Consider the following 15408-nt stretch of genomic DNA (forward strand, 5'->3'; position numbering starts at 1 on the left):
CACTCCCCATCCCACCTCCCACCCCTCCATAGAGGTTTGTGATCAAACTTTCATAAAAAAACACCATTAGTTGAAGGGCAGCTCAGATCATGCCCCCTTTTGGTGACTGCTGAACCACCCATGACACCCTGTCTTCCCTAAGACAGCTGACAGGTAGTCAACTTCATCACAGCATATTTTATGGTCTTGCTCTCTGTCTTTTTACCTCTGATATACACTTGCTCTTGAGTCCCTGTGATGCTTAGTAGTTCTGCATTTTGCTGTTGACAGCTTTTTCTTGCTTGGTGCCATGTTAGAGCTGATTCTGAGTTTATCTGATAACGAATGCCAGTTGAAACATCTTCTGTCCAAAATCTCTCTGTGTCATCTGGAAGAAGAGGTGACATAGAGCACTGGTCTAGTGGATTTACATTGCACCAACTGAAAGCAAATGAAATGTGTAATGATGCAAAATGTCTAAAGACATGTACAGTTAACTGCCAGCATCAGAAAAAAATTAAATCAATCTTGGCATCAATTTTTTAAAGATGTTTAATTTTTTTGAAATTAAAACCATTATTTTAAATTTCTTGGTTTTTAGAAAGACGTTAATTGTTCTCCAATAATTGCTTTTGAATTTTCTCATATTCAAAATGCAAAACTAGGTAAACCAGACATATCTGTTGACTGGAAAAATGAGATTCCCAGGTGAAGCCAGAGTACGAAAGTGAGTGTGTAGATGAAATATGATCCTGGAGGGTCATCATCACTGATAGGTGGGAACTCCCTCTTAGCTCACCATCAAGTGAAACAGCTTGTACAAAAATGGCAGAACCTGGCCCTTGATAGCCTGAGGAGCTATAAAAGCAGTCTCTGTAGCATCAATGTGCAGTTCAGCTCCTGTATTTGCAACTCACAAAACTTGGTGAAACTGCTGTGTTACTGGGAAGGCTTTGGTGAGACCAGTGAAACAGTTTGTGTCCTGTTGTGAAGGGATCCAAATGTAAGGTCAGTGAAGAAGGTATCAAATAGGTGGAAGAGGAGGAGAGTTTTAGCAGCAGCATTTTTTTTGTAGGCAAAAGAACAAGATAGGCAAGTAAAGGGAAGAAACAGTATATAGCAATTTAAGTGAGACTTGACCTGCAGGGCATGCCTAAGGAACAAAAAAAAAAAAAAAAAAAAAAAAGGAATTTTGTGAAAGAAAGATAAATGTCTATATAATAAGATAGGTGTCTAAATTCATGGTGCTCATGCCATGCACTGAAGTCAAGTAAAATGGGTTATCAAAGAGCCTCCTCACCTCCCTGGTCCACAAAGAGAAACAGTCATCTCCACCTGATGAGTCAGAATCTGTCTGGGCTGAACCACCCTTTGGTGGCATCTCTTCCTCTCCATTCACTGTACAGAGAGTGCTTGACCACTGGGGCCAGTGTTCAATCAGATCATTTTCATTTGGGCTACTCTAATGTGGTGTATCATGCAGGTGTGCCTCTGGTAGCTCAAAAAGCACCTGGTAGCTCAAGAGCTTGTTTGCTCAGCAACATCTCGTTACAAGATAATAAATAAAATGCAGGACTTACTTATTAGTGGGCAAAATCCATAAAGTTTATCAGCATCAAAATCTGCAGTTGTTGCACACCAGAGCCAGCCGTCTGACCTACCAGCATCTGTGCATTCATTGTACTGTTTGCCTTGGTATTTGAAGGGGAATACACAGGGCTGTCCATTGGCATTTCCTCGTAATGTAAATGTATCTAGGAGGAAGAAACAGTTAAGAGGAAAAAATCATAAATCTGACTTCCTAGTAACAGATTTATCTCTCAGTATATCTGTCTATCTAATATGAAAGGTCACACAATCTTTTTTTAATAATTTTTATTATAGTCTCTCCCTAGTGTACCTAGGGATTTTAAATAAAATGTTTTAGTAAAATTAGGTGTTTAAATACTGTGTTTAGAGTTTGATATATACACCTTGTAGGCAAATTCTGTGATGATAAGTTGCTGATACATTGTGGTTCCTGAAGGCAGAAAAACTTCAAGTAGAACTGAGACGAGTTCACTGCATTGTTTTTTGCATGACTCAATAGGTTTGCTCTTTCACTCTGTTACCACTCTATTGAAACATCTTTTTCATTTCCTGTTTAAAGGAAAAGGAAGCTGATCAGAAAGAATTCAGATCAGCTAGTCATGAGCATATTTACTCCCTAAAAATGTAGGTTTCAGTTGCATATTTCTGTACTTGGAGAGCTCTTGCATTTTCACCCTGAACTTAGATTCTTTAAGGTTAGCAATGCTTCATAATTTTAAACTATAAGAGTATTATGGGAGTGGGTTTTGTCCTGAAATTTCTGATATACACTCTCAGTCTCACATTCACGCGAACTCGGTCCTCCACTCAGTTCTACATATATTACTGCTTTACCATTTCTCTCTATGGCTATACCATAAGAGTACACATGTTCAGACTAGAGCTGTAGTACCATACATATGTTCAGACTAGAGTTGTTCTTCTAATTTGGTCAGACTGGAGGGGAGGAGCCAGATCTTCCTTCTTATACCTCATGTTGTGGGGCAGAAAGAGAAACTTGCACAGCTATCATGATAATATGGCTTTAAAGCCCCTTGATTGATTGCTGCACTATGGGTGTGATGTGGACAATAAACAGAAAGAGCTCCATGCTCGCTCATCTCTTCTTGCCCTCCCACACAGTGCCATTTAATTGAATATTTCCACGCAAAGAAATTCCAGTTTAAAGATCCTGCTCTTATTACCTCAATTTTTCCCAGCATCCCTACACCTCCCATCTTTTATTCTGTGAATCAAGAACTGCCCTGGTAATACCCAAGATATTATTTAGATCATGTATCAAATCTTATAACAAGTAAAAAATTATAAATCTATGCAATAAAACTGTAAAGCCACACAAAGAAAAGTATTTTCATATTTATTTTAGTAAAAAAACAACAGGAAACTTACCTGATGACTGTAATGAGCCATGTATGAGGGAAAGAAAAACTAGAAACCTGGAGAAATTCATTGCAAATGTAGCTTGCTCCTCATTCATCTAACCAAAAGTTGGACTGCAAGATTGGTAATAAATAAAAAACCTTCTCACTGAGAATAGTAACGGGTCCTCTCTGTGCCAAAGGGTTGATGGATAAAGCCCTGTACTCTAAATAAGGAAATGTCCTGTCACATGATGTCTTGAAATAACTAGAGGACACATTGTAAACACTGCTCTCTTTGAAGAGAGGCCCTTCCAAAACTGAAGTCTCCATCCGTGTAACTGGAGGTGGTGACATTTGTCTTCTGTGACATTGCTACTGTTATATACAGGTCAGTTGTTGAGATGTTACACAGGACAGACCTGGAAAAGCAACTTGAGAATTGGTGACAAAGAACCTGCAGCGAAATATCATTGATTAGAAACCTCAGTCCCTAATTTAACCCTTCTGTCTCAGAAACAAAGGGAGACAAAACTCCAGTGGTTCAGTACATTGCATTAATGCCACAGCTCTACAAATCTAGAAGAAAGAGAACAAAGTTTACAGGATCTGCAGTATTTGATGCTTTATGAGTGATTTCTGACTTGGAGGCTAAATTTGGGAAGTCTTCTGCACTGTCACACTGATCGCTTTAATCCCAGTCTGAGGCTGGGCTGTTCATAACTGCTTGTCAAAGACCTGAAAGAAATGAAGATCTTCAAGCTGTAGGCCAGTGGAAAGCTTCCCTGTAGCAGAAGGGAAACTTTTGCCTAGAACACTTTAATAATTTTATGAAGCCAAAGAGTGTGTTCATCTATCTGAGAAATTCCTTATGAAGCTATTCCAAGAAAAAGCCCAACACAAGTGAAATTGGGAAAGCTCCTTTTAGTCTGTGAGTGAAATGCTCATGTGAAGACTCATATTGGCATGGCAATTCTTGTACAACTATTCTGCAAAGCCATGCTGGCAAAAGTTTACATGCAGATAAGTCCTGCTGTTCCTTCTGTTTATCTACGTAAGTGAAATTAAAAGAAGTTGTGATAATGAAACTAAAAAAAATCGAGAAGTGAAATAGTGAGTAGGGAGACGTATATAAAAGCTGAACAGTAGATGTCATGGGAGAAGCAACTATCTTTGCCTTTATTTTGAAGGCATTGGGGAAAATTATTGCAAGAACCAGACAAACTTGTTGACTTGGCTGTAGAAAGTAGTAAGAGAGGAAAACATTTTCTGGAAGAAAATGTGTGGGTTACATTAAAGTAGTAATTGAATAAACTGTTTAATAATAATTATTCTATTTGCAGGTGGCAGTCAGGGAGGAAGACATGCAAAATTGCACTAAGTTGTAAAGTTGAGTAGTGCTACAGACACCAGTGTGGTGGGAGACAAATAGATGCTGAGTTTCCTTAGTAAATCATTTTTCAGATACATCTGAAATAACAAAATTAAGTAGCTCTGCCAAAGGGGATCCCAAGGCAAAATACCCGGAGGGCACAATTCCTGCCCAGTTCCCTCCTGTGCCTCACAAATTGTCAGCCTCAATCTGGTCCTTGGCTTTTTCCCCCTTCTCCTGTAAATGGATGCTTGTGAGAATTCCCCCCAGGGCTACTGTGATGGGGGAGATTAGTCCAGACACTGGGATAGACTAAAAGAGAAATTTAAAGCTTCAGAGCTACTCCTTTCAAATGACCAACTAGCTGGTGACAAACCTTTTGGGATCAGTATCCTGTGTGCTGCATAACAATTGAGCAATAACCTTTTCTCACCGGTGTGCTACATTTTTGTCTGCATTTACAGCAAGAAAATTGGAGTTCAGTGTCCAGAACAGAAATTTGATAACTTTGTTTGTTTTAAACTTTCCAGCTTGCTCAGTAGATCCTGTGCAGCCTGGGGAAGGCAGGTTCTTTCTCGGGCCTATCTGCTAAGCACTCTCTCCCATAAAGTGTTTAGTGTCTGAATTGTATTTGCAGCTCACTTAAAAGCTACTTTATACTGCTTTCCACTGTTGTTCTGACATCTTAAACTTAGTCGTGTTGCAGATTTCCTAGCAGAGAATCATCTGCTTCATTCCTTAGTTTTCAGTTCCTTTTTCTCAGATTTATAAATGGCAAGCTGATGCTTATTCAAGCTGAATTCAAAGTGATGGGGAGAGAAGCCCTCCTTGCTGCTGACAGAAGAGTTACTGTGCTGACAGGAGTGCCTCCTTCTCCTTTCCCTTCACTCAATTCACAAGGAATGCTGAAGCTGAAAATTATACAAATAAAACCTTTATTTATTTATTTCAAAGCAATAACATAAAGAAGCAAGAATGCAAGGATAAGAATACTTTAATTCATATTAGTGAACATAATAAAAGCAATCCTATTATCAGATTGAAAAAAAGATTAAAACCTACACCTGAGGTTAATATTCTTTGCTAGTATGAACTGTATTTTCCAAAACAGAAAATAAAAATTATAAGGTTTCCTATCCCAAAAATTATCTGACATAAGTATATGAAGCACTGTTCTATAAGTGTAATAGGATGCAGCCCTAAAGAACAACAGAAGGGCTGGTCTGATGCAGTAAATTTTGTGGGGCGAAATGAGTTTAAGTTTGAAACAGTTAGACACGTTTTATTTTTTGAGTTCTTTTTAGTGTCCACAAAGTCACTGTAATGCAGTTTTAAATTGGACATTCAGGCTCACTAGTTGACTTCCATAGTTCTTTTTCAGTACATGTATTTGGTTTGGACAAGATTTTTTGCACTAGTGTCTTTGCAAAGTCACTTGAGAACATCGTGACTGTCAAAAATTATAACATCAATACATAATTCTGATTTCATAAAATATGCATAGTACAAAAGAATCAGCTAGTACAAAAAGAGAAAAGGGATTTAATTTAAGATTACACTAGATCTCATTTAAGAGCCTCACTAGAGACTTTTAACAGGTACATCCTTTAGTTTCAGCACATGACTCAATCCTCTGAATTGGTACATGCCACAGGATCTCTTCTCACAAATTCTTCAGCCACTGACACATGATTTTAATAGTGTTTCATTGCCAGAATCTGTTGATAGTTGGTTTTGTCGTTTTCTTTTGTAGAAATAGGCTGACATGCCAGCTCCGAGGATAGTTAACACAGCCAAGAAAATGAACAGCCAAAAGGAGACATGAACAGGTAGGTGAGTCTCTTCATTCTTTTTCTTGCCTAAAATGAATCCATATAACTGTGAGAAGCCACAGCAATTTTTATTCCACATACAACATGAAAAATATGGAGAATATGGGCTCTCCTGCCTGAACCTGAAGGATGTAAATCTGAGCCCTGAATTGCTGCTGATCAGTAGCCAGGTCTCTGTTCCTGAAGCTAACATGATTTTAGTGGATCTAGAATACAGTGACATAAAATGTATGCAGTGGATGCTTACAAAAATTTAATGAAAATGTATGCTTTCAATGGATATGGGATGCTAATTAATTAGAAATTAGTTTTACACTATTTTTATGTTACATTATTTACAATAATAGCTATGGAAGAAATTTGGATATATACCTACATAGTTTCCAACAACCTAGTTAAAGCATTTTGTAGCTGTTTTCAGTCACAAGCTGGGTCACTGCTGAGCTTGTCAGCTCAGGCTCAGCCCTGCAGCAGGGGAGTTAACCAAGAAAGTGTGAGTGCTCTTGTGAATGTAAAAGGCCCCATGGAATTACCCTGAGTGACTGATAACCACACTTCCCAGTCACTGTCAGTAGAACTTGTTCTCTAGAAGAAGGGGATTTAGAAAAACTCATTTGAAGTTCTTCTTGTACTTAGATTTTTGTTAATTTTCTTATGAAAGCTCTTACCTTTTTGCTCTATAGGACTCCCACTTGGCCCAACTTCAATGAATAATGGAGAGAAATGATACAACACTTTATTAGAATCCATAAGTTTGACTGTTTTGCTAAAATAGTTACAGGAACAAAAACTCCTAAAGTACACCATTGCATTAGTAACGTATATATCTTCTATAAAAGGTTACATAAGTGAGCCAAAAAATACATAGGTGAGGTTCTACTTTCCTATTTAACATTACCAAATTATAATATCCATTCTTTTAAAAGTTTATATTGTTTTTATATCTGCCAACATTCAAATACTGACTCTTTTCTATGTTCATTCAAAAATGCCTTCTCATTTTTTCCTGAAATAATAATGTTAATGTACTAAGAACATGGTGTGCACCACTCTTACATTGATTAATTTTACATAGCATATTTTAGGAATATTTGTATCTCCAGCAGGATTCTACACCTTATGATTTACTTGATGGATTTTAGACCTTCCTTATTATTTTAGTATTATGTGGGATGAAACAATTTGGATGTTTTTAGTAAATATTTAATAGAGATTAACCAATTTACTGCCATGAGCATGTGCAGATTTATAAACACAGAAATTAACAGTGCATGGGAGGTGACTGTTTTTTGGTTACATTTCAGTTTGTTCTTCTACTTTAGAATGACACTGAAAAATGAGTAAATGCTAACTCAAAATTTTCAATTATATTTCCAAGAACTATTGTGTTTTGAGATGTCTTTAGTATGGAAATCAGGTCCTTTCAACTTTCCATCTGAATAAAGGAATCTTAAAACCGCCTTTACACAGGAAATGAGGTTTTCAGCATAGAACAGAAATGTTCCCCATGATTTACTGGGGACAACACACAATGCAAAAGCTGGAATATTAAACCTGACGTCACAGCTACTACAAAAGAAAGTAAAAACATTTAAAGATGTCACCCGACCATAAGATAGGTGTTAAAAATCAATCTAACTTAAGGGAATGGAAGGATGGTGCTTTCCTTCAGATAATTATTTCCTTTTTATCTTCACTTGGGAATACCACATCTATTTTTTTTACATTTTTTTATATATTTTATAGTCTTGCATGAAATTTTCCAGAAATGCTCACAAGGCAGCTTCTGTAATGACTTGAAGTTTTAATTTAGAAGGGAAGTATTCCTTATATTATTATTGCAACACAGAAGACCTTTTAGTATCCCTGAGGCATTGCTACTTATTTAACCTTAATTATAGGTTGTTGAACCAGGGCCAACATGAAGCCAGTTTTTGACACTGGGCAGCCAGATAGTTTTTGAGAATAACAAGCTTGAAGAGGAAAACTGATTATTCATATTGATTTCTCCCTGCAAGGGTGTAATAACTGTTACAATACTTAGTTCTTGGAATAGTCATACCCTTGTAAAATTGTTTGAGAGATGCCATACCAATTTCTATGTTAGTTACTCAAGAATTTCTGAAAGTCTCATACTCAACCTAGGCTGCACCCTATTCCCACATGAGTTCAGACAGTGATGCGAAGAGCTTGCAGTCTGCAAAAACAGGCAACTACAAACAGTTGGAGAAGTGGGATATGCCAGAAAAAACTGACAGAAATTACTTTTTGACACGTTGTGGAGGACTGTAACAGTTACTAGTAAACAGACTGTCTCTGTCACTAAAGGGCTGACTCACTGAGGACTTACCCTTGGGTTTTTTGCAGATAAATCCTTTTTCAGAAGAGCAATCGCTGTTGTCCCAATAACCAGATGTTGTAGTTATTTCAACACACTGATGCTCCTCACTGAACTCTTTCTCCTCCCAATTAACAAAATCCAGTACAGCATTATCGAGCCACAACCACTGTCCTACAGAGCAACATACACAGGCAAAAAAAAAAATTAAAAAATTAAAATATATCTCAAATATTTTAACTCCTCAGCTCAGCGATAAATTCAAAAATCTAAAGTAAGATACTCTTCAGCAGAAGAACATTACAATTTTGTAGTACAGTAATCCTCATCTTTCTCATATTAGCAAAGCATTTTTCATTAAATATAGAAAGTTAGACATTACCATCCACATTTCGGTAAAGTCCTATCCAGAATCCTCCTACTTTATTTCCAAGTGGTTGAATTGTATGGATCAGAAAGTCAGATTCATCCATGTTTTCTACTGAAACCAAGGTAGCACCTGAAATGCAAGGAAATAAATATAACCTACCTGAGCAACTATGGGAATGACCTTATCTTTGAAGTCTGTACAAGCAATAGCTTTTGACAGTATTATGCAGACTGTTGGCCTCTCCATTGCCCAGCAGGAACTTAGTGACTGGAGGTGCTTAGTGGTTTAGTGTAGCTGTGGCTCCCCACCACTTTCCCCAGAATGGTAAACCAGAAGCCAGGAGCTGATGGAGAAGACTTCAGCTAGGGAAGCTGCAGCCCCTGAGAGGACAGGAGACTGCACAGAGTGACTTGTGTCAGTTTATTTTCATTATGCCAGATTTAGAATAGGTTAGTAGATAAAGTATTTCTAATGGGTTGTGGTGGGGTTTTTATCAATGTTTTTACATTTTCATGTGAGTTTTGTATAAACTGTTGGTAATGAAGGCTCTCACCTGACTGAGCACACTCAAGGGAGGCCAGTGCCCAGCTTCTCCCAGCTGATGCTTCAAAGTAGTAGCAGTGTCCATGGTAAGGGATCCAAGCCTGGAGCCCATCTGTTTCAGGGCAGTCTCCAGGCAGCTGAGCAGGGTCAGTAGGAGCTGTCTCTAAAGAAGGCACATGGTATGAAATTAATAGTGCATTATGAATCATCTATGATATGCGTGTAAATCGAGTGGGATATCTCTCACCCAGCTCTTTCTATCTAGACCTCTACTCCTGACTGTTCCTACATTCCCCTAGTTCAGACAATGGGGAAAACCAAACAGTCGAAAGTGTGAAATATCTTATTTCTACAATCACACTTAGGACATGGAATCAAATTGCATCCTGCAATGTCTGACTAACTGCCTTGGTAATACTGTGAGAAAAGCCAATGCTAAGGGATAATATAGATCTCAAATTTGTGTTATCACAACACTGAAAGCTGTTGTAGGCTAATGAATCATTAATGTCACACTACCATGTTGTTTGGCTGCCTGGTATCTGCCCATCACATTATACCAAAAAAAAAAAGCCATCAGTTGAGCATGTACCTGCCAAATTAGACTCTCTGATCATGGGTGCAATTCCAGCTTTCTTTTAAGGATCCCTGGTTCTTGCACTGCATAAGGAGGCCAAATGTATGGCTGGAAAGTTTAATTCAGAAGCCACTTTCAAGTGGCAAAATCTGTTGTGAATCTCAGATCAGCAACAGACTATATTATGCAGTTAAAACTTAAAAGGAGAAAAATTACACAATTATACAAAATTTACAAGCAAACATGCCTCTGCATACATCTGCAAAGAGTTAAAATATTGTTCACATTCCCAAGTCTCTTACACTTATATCAGAACTGCTTTAGCTCTAGCACTAGTGAATGGAAGTGAAACTCTCTCCTGTATTTTGGCTCAATGACATTTGCGTGTGAGCTTTCCCCATTGCTGCACTTCACACAGTCAGTGTACATTCCCAGCACTTACTTATGTTACACACAGACTTGTGTGATTTATGTTCACACCTCAGAAAGAGCAAGCAAAAGACATTAAACTGTTGGAGGGTGTCCAAAAGAGGCCCACAAGGATAGTGAAGGGTCTGAAGGGGAAAGCTTGTGAGGAGCAGCTGAGGTCACTTGGTTCCTTCAGCTTGAAGAGGAGCCTGAGGGGAGATCTAATTGCAGTCAACATCCTCATGAGACAAAGCAGAGAGGCAAGCACTGATCTCTTCACTCTTAGGACCAGTGACAGGACTCAAGGAAATGGCACGAAGCTGAGTCAGGTGATGTTTAGGTTGGATCCCAGGAGAGTTTTTCACCCAGGGGGTGTTTGAGCATTGGAACAGGCTTCCCAGGGAAGTGGTCACAGCACCAAGCCTGTCTGAGTTCAAGAAGTGTTTGACAATGCTCTCAGGCACAGTGTGATTCTTGGGGTGTCCTGCACAGGGCCAGGAGTTGGACTTGATGATCCTGATGGGTCCCTTCCAACTCAGCCTGATAAGATAGAGCTTCATCTTATGGAAACAGTTACGACTACCAGGAAAGCAATGCAGTCATATCCATTCATGCAAGAGCCTTTCCTGTTCCTTAATTCGTTCATCATCCAGTAGCAAACATCCATATTCTGCAGAGAGTTAAGTGCTACCCTGAAGCATACTCCTCTTTATGGGTAGCCCAATCTAGAGTAAAGTCTCCAGGACTAGCAAAATAATGGAATTAGGAGAGGGTTTTTTAAATTGTTACGTGCCTTTGCTTACCATCTGATATCATGCAAACTGAAGAGTAGCTTTCATTGCAAGATGCTGTTTTCCAAGTACCATCAAGATCAAGGTAGACACAAGCATTTTTCTCCTTTGGTTCCCCTGCTGCCCACCTTGTATACCTGGTTTTCCAGTTACTGGTCCATTTGTAATAGCCACTAGTCTGAGAGTAAAGAAATTCTAGCAATAGATTATTTTTTTTCATAAAAAGCTCTGACATATATAGTCTAACTATAATCCTATGCCTATTTAATTTTTTCAGAAAAAATAACCCTGCTTTTTTAAATTCCATTCACTGTTCTAAGCAATGTCACTGGTCACTCTGAGTTACATGTGAACTACATAAGAACAACAGTGTTCAACACTGCATTGCTTTTGGGAGGGTTTTTCTGCACTAACACAAACTTCTGAAACATGGCAAGAAAGTCAGATGAGGCCATCTTAGGTCATTCAATAAATCCCATATCAAGAGAAGCAATTACAGAAATTCATACCCTCTACTCTGCTTTATTTAAACTAAAATTGGGAGCTATTTGTTGAATGAAGATTATTTCACATCAGTCAGCTTTAATTTTAAAATATCTCTCTAATACTCATAATAATTTCTATTAATATAATAATAGCTGTAAGTTGCCCTCTATATAGCAGGAGGGTTGACTTTCAGAACAGCTAATGTCTCTATGACAGCTGCACATCCTGGCTTGTGACTCTCGGGCTGTACCTTGAATTCTTTTACTGTTTCTAGGACTTTCTACTTTCATATTTGTTACTCGCATAACCTTTTCTGTGATGCTTCACTCCATTTGGTGAAGGAAAGTCCTTGACTAACTCTAACTAAACCACTAGATTTTTATGCATTTGCACAGTGAAGCCATGCAGAATGCTGTTGTTTCATCACCGTTAGAAACTGGTCATTCAGAAGACTAATAAGAGGAGAGCTCACTGAGCACCTGCACCTCCTATCTATCTAGCACTTACCATATTGCTGTTAAGACCAATCCATACAGGTTTTCCATATTTCAACATCTGGATCCACACGAATGAATGGGTGTAGGCATCTGAAATCCTGGCAAGCTCTGCAGATTTGTCTTGGCAATTTTTTCTGGCCTCTTCCCATTGCATTTTAAGTGAAATGATTGAATAGCTACTGTCACCATAACGGGCAAAGCCAGAGGTTGTTTTTGTTGGTACTTCAGGCTCTGTGGGAACTATGGAGGAAAAACTAAATGCATGAATTTACAATATATGGCTCTTCTCTAGCATGGAAATTATAAAAAAATAGGTCAAAAAGTCTAGTCAGTAAGTCTGGATATCTGAGTATACACCTGTTTCAGATCACTGGTGTAGAGGACTTAGGCCAAGGCATTTAAGGCAATCACTGTTATACTCTACAGTCTGAGCCTGAGACTTTGATGCCTGATGTTAATTGATTGCCATTCACTGTTGACTCCAAGTTGTTGGCCTGTCTGTAAGGGCTGCCAGAATGCTGACTGAATGAGTCAGGCAATATGTATTTCCACCCTTGATAATGGAAATGTATTCAGAAGAGCTGTAACTGAGATTAAGCAAATTAAAAATGCCTTCATAAAACTATATGTTTGCTGTACAAGCGAGCTAGCTGTGCTGAGAGCAAATAGGCTGCAGGAGCAGATCAAAGTGAGGAGCCAGGGATTAATTTTTTTCTAATGGTGGAATAGATTTGAGGCAAAACTGTTGTGCTTTGCCTTCTCTACTCCCACTATACGGTTGGGCAGCTGGGATATGTATAATTACATTTCTACACTAGGAAAGTCAACATTCATTACTCATTTTGTTGTTAAAAAAAAACCTATTCTTCTACAATAAAGATACATCCAAGAGGCTGTACATTTTAATTGACATCATATGGCATTCAGTAGAAATATTAAGAAGGATTAAATGCTCTACTCAAGAGACACCAGAAGAATGAGATCACTGTAAGAACATGATTTTGCACTGCACTTAAACAGGATGCCTATAAACTCTCATATTTCACTGAGAAGAAATCAATTTTTGTTTATTATTCTCTAGTATTAATCAAGATTATGCGCAAAACTCCAGTTAAGATAGTGGTTCCTCTTTAGCAATTTCTGTGGAACAAGTTGTACTTTAAACATAGTACTGCCTTTAGACTAGTGGAGTTCTGAAAGCCTCAGAAACTCAGAATGAAACTCAAAGCTGGAAGAAACCCCTTTCACCTGCCAGGGTGCCCTTAAAAAACAGGTATATGGCCCTGGACTCAGACAGTCTGTTTGAGGACAGTCAGGAGGAAGATCTATCTACAAAGTCTTCTGGTTACCCCCAGTCTACCAGATGGGTTACAACTACAGGTAAGAGGAAAAAGAGAAGGGTTGTTGTAATCCGTGACTCCCTTCTGAGGGGAACTGAGGGCCCTATAGGTCGGCCAGACCCATCCCACAGGGAAGTATGCTGCCTTCCCACGGCCAGGGTGAGGGATATTGCCAAAAGACTTCCTAAGCTTATCCAACCCTCAGACTATTACCTGCTGTTGGTTGTCCAGGTTGGAAGTGATGACATTAATAAAAGGAGTACCAGAGTAATTAAAAAAGATTTCAAGGCACTGACCCAATCTCTTCAGGGGACAGGAGCACAGGTAGTAATTGCCTCAGTTCCTGTGCTACCTGGGATGAATGAGGAGAGGTTTAGGAAAGCCCAGCTTACCAATAGGTGGCTTAGGGGATGGTGCTATCGTCAAAATTTTGGGTTTTTTGATCATGGGGCAAACTCTGTGTTGCCCAGTCTCGTCAAAGCAGATGGGCTTCATTTATCTAGGAAGGGCAAAAGAACTGTAGCCCATAAGTTGGCAGGGTTGGTTAGGAGAGCTTTAAACTAGGTTTGAAGGGGGAAGGGATGGCAACTGGGCTCTCCAGAGATAAGCCTAAGGGCATAGAGCCTGAGCTGAGAATGAAATCAATGGCCCAGCTGAAGTGCATGTACACGAATGGAGAGCAGCCAGGCAGAAAGGGACCTTGGAGTACTAATTGACAGGAAGCTCAACATGAGCCAACAGTGTGCCCAGGTGGCCAAGAAGGCCAATGGGATCCTGTCCTGTATCAAAAATAGCGTGGCCAGCAGGACCAGGGAAGTGATCCTTCCCCTGTACTCTGCGTTGGTGAGGCCACACCTTGAGTACTGTGTTCAGTTCTGGGCCCCTCAGTTCAGAAAGGATATTGAGGTGCTGGAGCGAGTCCAGAGAAGAGCAACAAGGCTGGTGAAGGGACTGGAGCACAAGCCCTATGGGGAGAAGCTGAGGGAGCTGGGGTTGTTTAGCCTGGAGAAGAGGAGGCTCAGAGGTGACCTCATCACTGTCTATAACTACCTGAAGGAAGTTATAGCCAGGTGGGGGCTGGTCTCTTCTCCCAGGCACTCAGCAATAGGACAAGGGGGCACAGGCTTAAGCTCTGCCAGGGGAAATTTAAGTTGGATATCAGAAAAAAATTCTTTACAGAGAGAGTAATCAGGCATTGGAATGGGCTGCCCAGAGAGGTGGTGGATTCACCATCCCTAGAGATTTTTAAACGCAGATTGGACATGGCGCTGAGTGCCATGATCTAGTAAATGGACTAGAGTTGGACCAAGGGTTGGACTCGATGATCTTAGAGGTCTTTTCCAACGCAATCGATTCTATGATTCTATGATTCAGCTTATCCAACCAAGACACTCTTTTCTAGACTGAGCTGACCAGAACTCACGTGAATTCATCTGGCATATATAGCCTCTCTCGTTGTCACAGCTGTCATCTCTCCATTTCCCATCTGACTTCATGAGGAAGACACAATCTGTCTGAAGGAGAGGGAAAGATACACAGCCATTAAAAAAGGCAATGAGAAGTTGGTGAGCTGAAGCTCCTATACTGCCAGTGCAAGCCTGAGGGCAGAGAGAGAAGCTCATTGAACACCTACATAATTAGTTCAAATTTCTTAGGTTTCTGCCAAACAGCTTGAACTGATATTTATTACTGACCCCTTAAATTTGAGCCAGGCTTCCACTGGTGCCTTTCAGTCAAGGTCTGAAAGAAGTCAAATAAAAACAACTTTATCCTTTCCAGTTTTATTAAGTATCCTTTAATGACTATAGAAATGTCTCAGGTACCTGTAATATAACTCCTCCATTCTGATTTAAAATTTTGTAGAACTGCTTCAAATTATTTGCATCAATGACAAGACATTATAAGAACTATTATTATGTGCACTAGT

The 15408-nt window shown here is 39.3% G+C and overlaps 2 protein-coding genes across 3 annotated transcripts in view; both read right to left on the reverse strand.

Annotated features, from left to right (window-relative positions):
* LOC139674094 (macrophage mannose receptor 1-like) overlaps positions 1 to 3116 on the reverse strand; it is a 33026-nt gene extending 29910 nt beyond the window's left edge. For both annotated transcript variants that reach the window (XM_071560242.1, XM_071560241.1), the window contains exons 1-3: positions 2959 to 3116; positions 1560 to 1733; positions 206 to 367 (exon numbers count right to left, since the gene is read on the reverse strand). In XM_071560242.1, coding sequence (XP_071416343.1) covers positions 206 to 367; positions 1560 to 1733; positions 2959 to 3046 — 424 coding nt within the window. In that variant the 5' untranslated portion in view covers positions 3047 to 3116. The remainder of the gene's footprint in view (positions 1 to 205; positions 368 to 1559; positions 1734 to 2958) is intronic.
* A 2159-nt stretch (positions 3117 to 5275) lies between these two features.
* The window catches only part of LOC139674097 (macrophage mannose receptor 1-like), a 34468-nt gene continuing 24335 nt past the window's right edge, over positions 5276 to 15408 (reverse strand). The window contains exons 23-30 of the mRNA XM_071560247.1: positions 14905 to 14995; positions 12152 to 12381; positions 11171 to 11336; positions 9393 to 9545; positions 8852 to 8968; positions 8482 to 8643; positions 6800 to 6832; positions 5276 to 6158 (exon numbers count right to left, since the gene is read on the reverse strand). Coding sequence (XP_071416348.1) covers positions 5974 to 6158; positions 6800 to 6832; positions 8482 to 8643; positions 8852 to 8968; positions 9393 to 9545; positions 11171 to 11336; positions 12152 to 12381; positions 14905 to 14995 — 1137 coding nt within the window. The 3' untranslated portion in view covers positions 5276 to 5973. The remainder of the gene's footprint in view (positions 6159 to 6799; positions 6833 to 8481; positions 8644 to 8851; positions 8969 to 9392; positions 9546 to 11170; positions 11337 to 12151; positions 12382 to 14904; positions 14996 to 15408) is intronic.

Source organism: Pithys albifrons, chromosome 7 (assembly GCF_047495875.1).
Source record: "Pithys albifrons albifrons isolate INPA30051 chromosome 7, PitAlb_v1, whole genome shotgun sequence".
NCBI classification, from domain to species: Eukaryota; Metazoa; Chordata; class Aves; order Passeriformes; family Thamnophilidae; genus Pithys; species Pithys albifrons.